A 10,392-nucleotide genomic window follows, 5' to 3' on the forward strand; every position below is an offset into this window, starting at 1 on the left:
TTCAGCTGAATCATACACCTCCTCCGTGGGTCCACTGCTGGCAGTTGAAAGACGAGGCAAAGACGTGGGGCAGGCGACAGAACGCTTCCTGGCTGACCGTTTCCACCCAGAGTCAGATGCGCTCGGGGCCTTGGGGCAGCTGCTGGCGGTCAGAGCAGGAGGAATTCCCACAGCGTGGCAGCGGCTCGTTGCCAAAAGAGCACTGGTGGGACAGGGATCTTGCCGTTGCTTCTCTCCTCTTCTTCCCCCTCCCCCTCCCCTGCGCGCGCGCGCGCGTCCTGGGTGCAGTTCACCGGTACGCGTGCACGGCCAGGGCGTCTCCAAAGCCTCGCTTAACCTGCTTAGGGGCGCCTGGGGAAACGTGGACAAGAGAGAGGCGCTTGGAACCCACTCGTGGGACACCCTCTCCCCACTGCAGGCGACGGTGCCTTTCCTGTTCCCTCCAGACCTCACACACGAAGGCGATTTCAGTGCCCATACTTGAAAGAGATGTGAGAAACTGCACACGCCTCTCTAAAATGACATTCAGCCAGACCACACTGCCGGCTTTCGTGCTGATGGATACTTGCGCTGTCTGAGAACAAATATTGCTGAGGATAATTAATTCTTATCTTTGATGTATTCTGCTTTTTTAGGAGGCTGATGGGGGTCAGTATCTTTAGGCCTTCAGGCTGGAGGCCAGAAATAAATGGAAAATGTGTACTAGTCCTTGCTTTGATGATGCCAATAGCAAGTCATATCTTATATTCATAATAAATATTTCTTTGCTTGTCCTTGAGCATGAGAACGCTTATGAGCCAACCTTCCTAGTTTGTGCCAGATAGGAAAACATGTGCCTTTTATTTTACCTAATGTTATTAAATGATTAAAATATCATGGCTTCCACATTAATTCGGAGGGATCTAAAGCTAGGCAAATTGAGTAGACTTGAGAGAAATCCTCCTAAATTGCCAGCTGCAGAACAAACCTGGAAGATTTTATAGGGCAGGGAGTGCACACATCCATGGCTGTAGCAGGGCATAGCTGTACTGAAAAGGACACTGTGGCTTTTGTTAGGCAAATCATTATGTAATTGTGAGTTTAACTAATACATATTTTATTCCATGAGAATGAGAATTTCTGTTTGGTCTCTGGTAAACAAGAATTTCACACAGTGAAATTTCCTCTAGGAAAGAGGTACTCTTTAATATTAACCCAAAAGGAAATAAAAATTCAAATGCAGAGCTGTGCAGAGAACACTTCTTTTGTGGTTTTGGAACTTTCCTTCCCTGTCTATTAGCTGAGAGATGTTTAGCAACACTTAAGTACGTAGATAAACGTTGTTCCAGAGTTCCGTGTGTGCTATAATTTTATGCCCCCTTTGCCCTTTAAATTGGAAATAAACTCATAATGAAGAATGAAGTGCAAGCAGGCTATTATAGAAGTAAAAATGGGCCAGGCTTGGGGGCTCAAAATAAAGTAAAAAAGATAAGTGATGGAGTTTTTTTCAACATAGATAACATGGCTCCATGCTACATCCTGTCAATGAAGTGCTTCTTTCAGCATGAGGTGGTGAAGTTGCCTTTAATATTTGATTCATTTGCAAATGCTGCTTTTACTTCTGGGTTTTCTGCACGGGTAGTCAGAGCAGAGGGGAAGATCTATTCGCTGCCGAAAGGGCCTAAGAAAGCATGGCAGGAAGTGAGTGTGGGGCTGGTCTGTTTAGCCTACGACCTTTTCACCCCTTTCCTTCTGCCTGCTCAGGCCGTGTTAGTTTTGCTGCTTCTCTGACGAGCCCGTGTGCCTGAGCCAACCTCATCTTTCAAAGCCAGGTCTGGCTGGTTCACGGATCATGCCGCCAACTGCTCTGACATCCTCCGCATTCTCTCCGTGCAGGCCAGAGGAATGGCGGGCTGGGCCCAGGTCCTCCCCAGACAGTTAGCCTGTGCACGGTGCCTGGCGCCGTGCGTCCACAGACAAGCAGAACCTGCTCGACTCTAAAGGAGCGAACGACGGAGAACGAAGAGCCAGGCCTGGCCAACCGGCATGCCTGGCTCCGGCACGAGCTGGTTTTCTGGGTGGGCTTGTGGTAGAGTTGCTCGGCTGCTGGAGGCTTAGCCCTGACCCATGCAGAAAATTGTTAGAAAGCAGGGGTCCTGATTCCCACCCCCGAATTAGGTGTGACTGAAGCCACTGTCTGTCTCACGCTGGCACGTGCAGTTCCTGCCAGGACGTGGGTCCAGGCTCTTCCGAGGTCTCCCCTCCTCAGCTTCCACCCCTCGCCTGTCACTCTTTTGCTTCAGCTTTGCTCCCGGTTTCCCGAGCTTTTTCACCTCTGAGCTTTTTTGCTTCCACATATAATATCTCTGCTCCCTCCCCATCCCGTCCCGACCCAGTGGCCGAAGGCAGAGTTCTTTGTGATGAGCTCCAAGTCCAGCTCCTCTTGCTGACTTTTCCTCTAAAACCCCGCCGGCAGCTTTTCCAAGCTGTGTGGCATGCCCAGGTCCCTGCCGCTGCAGCCTCAGCATCTCTCCAAGGCAGCGTCTCATCTGGTGCGAATGCCTGGCACGCAGCGACTGACCTCCAAGAAATTATTTACAGGAAACTTTGGAGAAACCCCAGTTTTCCTTTCGTATGCTTGGGAGCCTGCAGGATGGAGCTCACCCAGTGGTGTCTGGACCAGGCGTCTCGGCCCCTAGTTCAGAGCGACGCCCGGGTGACCTGCCTGCACTCTCCAGCTGCGTGGCGGGCTCCCTGTGACCCGAGCTGTCAACGAGGAATCATAGCATCCCCTTTCCTGTACTTGGTGCCCCTCCAGTGGCCCCCGCGAAGGTCATCCTCTCGGCCCTTTGAGACCTGCTCAGTGGACTGGCAGGAGCACCACGTGAGGCAGGAACCAGTGAGGGTCTCACCCTGCTGTGCTCGCCCTACCCTCTCTCCTGAATCCAGCAGGGCCTTCTCTCTCCCATTGTGGCGATCACTGCAAAGCTTCAGTTACAGCGATTGTTGCATGCCAAATCACGCTCCTTAAATACAAGGACTGCATGTCTTCTTCATTTTTCTCTGTTTCTTCGCATTTAGCCAAATGCCTCTTAAGTAGAAGATCGATAATACGTGGCTGAAAGAATGAATTTTAATACATTAGGTATAATAAGGAAACAGTCATTTACTTAGTTCATGGGTATATACTGAGCACCTACAGTGTGTAGTCAGTGTTCTGGTGCTCGGATTCAACGGAGCATCCAAAAAGATTACTATGTGGTGACCTTCCTTGTGGTGGGTCTGTTGATCCAGAATAAAACTAGGCCCGACAGTGCTGCTTGCTTGCATCGTCCTTTTTAAAAGTCATTTGCTAATTTGCCAGTGTGCGTCTGAACTGCTGTGGCCTCTCCAGTTCTAGAATTCTTTTGTGGTTCTCATCTAACACTTCCCCCAGCCCTGCAGTGACTCCTTAGCCTTCTTTTGAAAATGTGGTAGCCGTTTCTCGGGACCCGCCACCTCGGATCGTTTTTTTCTGGCTTTGTCTCTTGGCCTGGCTGAGCTCATCCTGCCGGTCTTGCCCTTTCAGCCTGCTACTTGACTTTTCCTCGGCTTGCTCACCTTTGGCAGGCTGAGTCTTGCCCAACAAAGCACAATGAGATAAGTGGCTTCTGATGCCTGTCATAAATAGGGATCTAATTCAACACACACGACATCATGAGCTATTTATTGTAATGGTCTGAACTCAGAATGCATAAGAAATAACGATTTTGAGGGCAGGGGCAGAGGACTTGTTATGTTATGAGTCGTCGCACAAGTGTACGGGATTGTGTTTCACCAATCATTTCACTTGGGAGTGGGCGCGTGTTCATCACCGCCTTTCGCAGAATAGCTGAAGCCCTGCGGTGTCAGTGCACTGGGGACTTTTCTTGTTTTCTCTTATTTTTCTCATTTGGGCTCTTTTGTTTTTCATTTTGTTCTTTTGAGTCAGAGCCTCACTCTGACTTGACCACCCAGGCTTGACCACAGCCTCCACCTGCTGGGCTCCATCGGTCCTTCCACCTCAGCCTTCTGAGTAGCTGGAACTACAGGCACGGGCCCCCACCCCTGGCAAGTTTTTTTAAAAATTTATTGTAGCGACGAGGTCTTGCCGTGTTGCCCAGGCTCAAGGTCTCAAACCCGTGGGCTCAGGCAGTCCTCTCGCCTCCACCTCCCCAAGTGCTGCAATGACAGGCGTGAGCCACTGTGCCCGGCGGGGCCTTACCTTTCGGTGTTCCCCTTGTCCTTCCCCCCGCCACTTGTGAGCTTAATCTACTCCTGTCTCCTCCTGTTGTGTCTCGCCCACATATGACAGTTGTTATCGCCTGTACTGCCACATCTTCCCTGTTAGACTGTGAGCTTCCTGCCGTGGAGCCCAGACTTTCTCGTGTCAGTGTTCCCCCAGGGCTGGCCAGGGTGGGCACCTGAGTGACTGTCTGATGAAAGTGGATGAGCAGAACACAGGTCTCACAGGTCGGGTTAGCAACAAGAGCTTCTGCCACAGACACCGTTTTTAAGGACTCGAGCAGCGTGGAGGTTTCCGCCTCAGTCCTCTCGCTGGCCTGCAGCAGGAGCGCCATCCTTGGAGGCCACCAGGATTCCCTGTTTGCTTTGGGAATGTGTGCTTGTTGGGTGGTGTTTAGAAAAAGTATCTTTCGAGAGCTAAAGGAACCAGAAATTAGCGAATGCATTAGTATCATGAGCTTGTAACTTGTTGGATAGGGAAACAATAATTAAAAAGTGCTTGCATCTGTTTTGGAATTACCTGCCTATTTGTGGAAGAAAAAAGAACAAAAAACAGACAAAACAACAACAAATGCGCATCACAAATCATCTTAACATAAGAAAGGGGAAGAAAAGAGACGTGCTTTGAGCTTCTAGCTCCTTCACAGCTCATTGTCTCCTGATGGCCTTTGCCAGGCTGGATGCCCAAGGAGATCTAATGACACTCAAAGCCTCATTGCCAGACACCTCATCACTTCCTCCGTCCATCCGTCGCCTTAATGGCCTACGCCACTGGAATAGGTATGGAAATCCAGCCCCCCCCAGAAAGTCTAGTGCTCTCTAAATCATCCCGCCCAAGGATTCATTCGCTTGACCCTCGACACTGAAGAAGCGGTGAACAAAAGGTATCTTTTCTGAATTTCCTTGTCCAGGGGCGCTGAGAACAAGTGCCAGCTTTCAGCTTTTTCCCTTGGAACCGGATGGTTCTCAGCATGAGCCAGGGGTCAACAGCATCGGCATCCCTGGGAACTTGGTAGGAATACAAATTCAGTGGCCTACCTCGAGGAGATCCCTGCGGTGGGCTAGAGTCTCTTCCGTTCTTGCTTTTGGCTCACAGAACTGTTCCCGGGGAGTTGCCTACTAATACCTTGGGACTCCCTGTCTCGTGCTCTCTAGCCCTCTTCTTCCATTCTTCTCCCCACCACACGCACACACACACTTTTATTTTTTAATTTATTTCGTATTTTTAGATAAACTCTTCTTTTCTCCTGAGGAGGTGAGCCCAGGGTTTTTCTACTTCCCTGTCCGGCCTTAACTCTCGGACAGGGTGGGAGCTCGGCATGTGCTTCAGTTTGTCTTTCTAGTCATTCTCAAGGCTTCACTCTGGAGGCAGAGTCTTCCGTGTCTCAGGAGGCCAGGGACAGAGAAAACCTCCCCAACCCAGCTGTCTTGCGGCTGTACTCATTGGATCTTTATATGCATGAGAGTCCTCAGAGGCTGGGCTTGGTGGTTCAGCCTGTAATCCCGGCACCTTGGGAGGCTGAGACGAGAGATTTTCCTGAGTCCAGGGGTTCGAGACCAGCATCTCTACAGAAAATCACAAAAACCAGCTGGCTGGGGTGGAGCATGTCTAGTTCCAGCTACTTGGAAGGCTGAGGCAGAAGGATCGCCGGAGCCAGTCGAGGTTGTGGTGGCTGTGAACGTGCCACTGCACTCCCACCTGGGCAACAAGAGTGAGACTCCAACTCAACAAAATTAGTCTTTAGAAACATCATGATAGAAACTGAGTGACACTGTTGGAGAGTGAGTCCTGATCTCTCGTTTTCCCAGGGGTTCTTTGCTCTTGAACTGTGCGTGCCTAGGCTCGAGGCGCCTCGCATGTCCTTTGTCTTTTCTTCTTGTGGATTAGTGCTTATCTGCTTTGGCTTTTTGTTGATAGATGTCCATCTGTTGCCCCTGGTCTCAAAATCCCAGTCTTTTCTGGTCCCCGGATGGTACTCTCTCTTGTTTGGCTGTGCTATTATGGTGTCTTTCTTTTAGAGACGGGGTCTTACTCTGTCACTCAGGCTGGAGCGCAGTGATGCGATCATCGGTCACTGTCCCATCGATTTCCTGAGCTCAAGGGATCCTCCCACATCAGCCTTCCAAGCAGCTGAGACTACAGGCTCAGGTCGCAGTGACTGGCTTTTTAAAATTTCTTTTCTTCTTTTTTTGTGGAGACGGGGTCTCGCTATGTAGTCCAGGCTGATTGTGAACTCCTGAGCTCAAGCAATAATCCTCCCCCCTCAAGCTCCCAAAGTAGTGGGATCACAAGCGTGAACCCCTGCCCTGGGCTCCCTTCTTACTCCTGTGCATTTATTTGGGATTTGGGGCTGGATAGGTGGTGGCTAAGTCACAGCACTCTGTTATGCTCTTAAAAAATCCTGTTTCACTGAGAAAATAAGAAATAATTTCATCTTTTATGCATCTGTATATAAATGAATCTGAACCTATTCAAACTCTGACATCCATGTTGTATAATTAGGCTCTTAAAAGATTGTCTGATTATGCTTTGGTCTCCTGATACGAGTTTTTGCTATTTGTGCCACCCCATTTCAAGTGACTAGAGTTGACGAAAGATACCAAAATACCAAGAATGCATTTAAGTTGATACCAAGGGGTGCACATTGAATCGGAGTGTGCAAGGAAAGCAGATGAGTGCCTGGAGTGTCGGCGCCTCACAGGGTTAGTGGAAAATAGCGCTGCTGAAACAGACCAAGAAGAGCTTTGTACACGTTTTGTTTTTCTATCTCATGCTGTTGCCTTTTTCTGTTTTTTGAAAGACTTGTAGAGAAGGAGAAGCTGTTAACATGCGGAGGAGACTAAGCAAGGTGTTGGTGACACGGGCTTATGTTGTGAAGAGACCGCTCTGGCACCCTTGGGGAGCATGAGTAGAAATGGAGTGAGGTCGAAGGTGGAGACACAGGCCGGGAGGCCAGTAATGTGCTGGGCAGGGTACCGTGGCTGGAGGCAGCGGTGGTCGGCACAGATCCCGGGAGACATCAGAGGAGGGTTAAGGGACGGAATGTTTAAGGTTGGGCTGCTGATCTGATGTGAAGACAGCGATGGGTTAGAAGTTAGGTGCACACTGATCTAGCCCCAACAGCAGAAACATGGAACCAACCGTGCTGCCCATCTAAGCCAGACTGGATAAAAAAATATGGTACATATACACAAGGGAATGCTACACAGCCGTTAAGAAGGACAAACATATGAACTTCGCAGCAACTTGGATGAATTTAGAGTCTATCATACTCAGTGATCTATCCCAGAAACAAAGAACAGAGTACCATATGTTCTCACTCACAAATGGACCCTGCTCGTTTGCTTTCATACTATAAGAAAGGGATTGGCAGTGGTGGAAACTGCCAGGAGAGGGAGTTGGGGGGGCACTTTATCCATAAGGGTACCTGATCTCAAAGCAGGCAAAGTGGGGACCAGTGGGAGGCCTGTCCCTCTGTTGGCTCAGGCGGGGAGATGTGCCATAACAAGAAGAGCAGCCGTACCAGCGTTTGATCAGATTGTAGCCCATCTGAACTCTTAGGAGCAGAATGAAAAGTTGAGCTTTGGGTCATTCTGCTTCTGCTTTTCAAACCTGACCCTGTGATGTTCTGTTACCATTTTTTCCTGGTATTATTCCACAAATCTTGCATTTAGTGAAGCTGTTTGATTTCTCCCTCTCTCTCATAACAAATGTACTGATAATGTTTAGGGCTAATTGCATGCAATTTAATTTTTGCATTGTGGTAATCATTATTGCTGTTGTTATTTTCATTTTCTCTTCCCCAGGCATCATCAGCTATAGATAGTCAACAAAATTATGCCCTTTGGGGTGATTTTCAATTTTCTCGCTTTGGGAGGCATGTTTTTTGTCAGTCATGGAGGGTTCAGATTTGGATTATTAAATGCTTGCGCCCTAAGTTTCCACATCAGATCGTTCAACAGTTTACATTTCCTTGTCAATGGAAAACTTAGCCCTTCCACATGTCTCTTGGTTGTTGTTTTGTTTTGTTTTGTTTTGAGTCAGGGTCTCCCAGGCTGGAGTGCAGTGGTGCAATCACACCTCATGCAGCCTCACCCTCCAGAGTTCAGGCAATCCTCTGCCTCTGCCTCCTGAGTAGCTGGGACTGTAGACACGTACCACCACACTTGGCTAGTTAAAAAAAATTTTGTAGATCCAAGGCCTTGTGATGTTGCCCAGGCTGGTCTTGAAATTCTGGGCTCAAGCAATTCTCCCCCCTCAGCTTCCCAAAGTACTGGCCTGCTTGGCCGCTTTTGAAGACCTGATCTAGTTTAGTATAGTGTGATCCTGTCCTCCAAACCCGTGTTCCACCTCTCAGTGTGCAGGCCTGTCACGCAGGAGCTAAAGCAGAAGTCACCTGGGCATCCCCGCATGATTTATGGGAGCATCTTGGGGCCACTTCCTGAGCTCCATGCCCCGAGGAGACTGTGTAAAAGAGTTTGGCTGTCCTCAATGCAAAAAAGTATTACACATCCACCTGGTGGCGTGGGACCCTGGAAGTGTGTTTCCTTCAGAGCAGGCAGGTCCTGTTGCCACAGATGCTCTCCGCAGCAAGGTCCCTGGAGGGGTCAGGCTCGCTGATGCAATCTGTTGCTTCTTTAACAGCAGGTATCGTGTGACCTGTGCAGACTGCCTGAGTCCCAGAGTGTGAGTCGATGTCTTCTGTGTTTTCACCCTCCAGAAGTGCATGTTCTGCCGACACCGGATTAAGAAGGTCTCTGGAGCTTGCATCCAGTGTTCCTCCAGCCGCTGCCCGGCTTCCTTCCACGTCACGTGTGCCCATGCTGCCGGCGTGCTGATGGAGCCCGACGACTGGCCTTACGTGGTGAACATCACGTGCTTCCGACATAAGGTCAACCCAGCCGTGGTGAGTCCCGCCCTGCCTCCCTCTGTGCCGGAACTGCGTCCGGATCCCCTCCTGCGCACCCTCGGGCCTGGCATGCCTTCCCCTGTGACGCTACTCGCTGTTGATGTGTCCAGGCTGAGGGTCCCTTGAGGGTCGGCACATGGTTAGTTGCTGGTATTTGTCCAGGAGCCGTCGGGTGTCTGGTGCACACCACATACGATAAGTACTTGCTGAGTTGAATGGGTGAATAAGCTGTTGACTGAACAGGGCTGGTTCTGGTGTGGGGTCTGTGTGTACGGCTGCTGTGTGTGTCGTCCACATCGTGTGCTACGCATGTCCAGGGCGAGAGGGAGGACATTCTGGGAGGGAGGCACTGTGAACCATCCCGCCTCAGAGTGGGCAGGGTGGGCGGTGAGCACTCTAGTCCACCGTACACGGTGACCCTGGGGTTTTCTTTTTTCCCTTCTTGAAGATCCAACGTGTGGTGGACGATAAAGGGAGAGGGAGGTTGGCCAGAACTTGTGGGGCCTCGCTGCCTGGGCTGGGGTAAGGGTGTGGTGGAATGGAGGCCCTGGAAGCAGTGAGGACAATCTCCTAGAACAACTGAAGCGTAGAAGGGATGTCTAGAGTGTTTTCATCGTTGTTGCCATTTCCGTTTCACTCATGGCCGAACCTGTTTCCGGGAAAAAAGTGTTGGCAACCCAGTAATGTGTACACTTAACCGTAATTCCACTTACCTATCTTTGGTGAATGAAATCTTTCCTGTGCTACATGCTCAGGAAAACCATGACCGTGTGTAGATGGTGCTTGCGTTTTGTGCCTGGACTGTTTTCGGCTGCCAAAGAGGAGGGCAGAGCATCTTCGAGATGCTCAGTTCTGCCACTGGCTGCTCTTTGCTGTCCCTGCGAGCCTTGGCCGCTGACTGTTGGCAGCCTGACACTCTGGGCCTGGGTCCCTCGTCGCCTCTTGTGAACGGCCTGCCGCGTCGTCAGTGTCGGCTTGTGGAGCCAAAGACAACTGCATCCCCCACCTCCGTGGGCATCTTGAGGGATATTTGAGCTTTGTGGGTCGGGATTCTGTGCAGACGTGTGTGAATTGGCAGACGGATGCCATGATGTCACTGATTGTCACATCTATTTTCTTTTCTTTTTTTTTTTTTTGAGTTGGAGTCTCACTCGGTTGCCCAGACTGGAGTGCAGTGGCCGCTCCCGGCCACCGCATCCTTGACCTGCTGGGCTCCGGCAATCCTTCCACCTCAGCCTTC

The 10,392-nt window shown here is 50.2% G+C and overlaps 1 protein-coding gene across 1 annotated transcript in view; it reads left to right on the plus strand.

The window, feature by feature from the left end:
• Positions 1-10,392, plus strand: part of KDM4C (lysine demethylase 4C) — a 311,749-nt gene that overhangs the window by 285,170 nt on the left and 16,187 nt on the right. Inside the window, exon 16 of the mRNA XM_021707860.1 lies at positions 8,964-9,149. Coding sequence (XP_021563535.1) covers positions 8,964-9,081 — 118 coding nt within the window. The 3' untranslated portion in view covers positions 9,082-9,149. The remainder of the gene's footprint in view (positions 1-8,963; positions 9,150-10,392) is intronic.

This window comes from Carlito syrichta, unplaced genomic scaffold, assembly GCF_000164805.1.
Source record: "Carlito syrichta isolate Samal-C Ts95f unplaced genomic scaffold, Tarsius_syrichta-2.0.1 Scaffold126534, whole genome shotgun sequence".
Taxonomy (NCBI): Eukaryota; Metazoa; Chordata; class Mammalia; order Primates; family Tarsiidae; genus Carlito; species Carlito syrichta.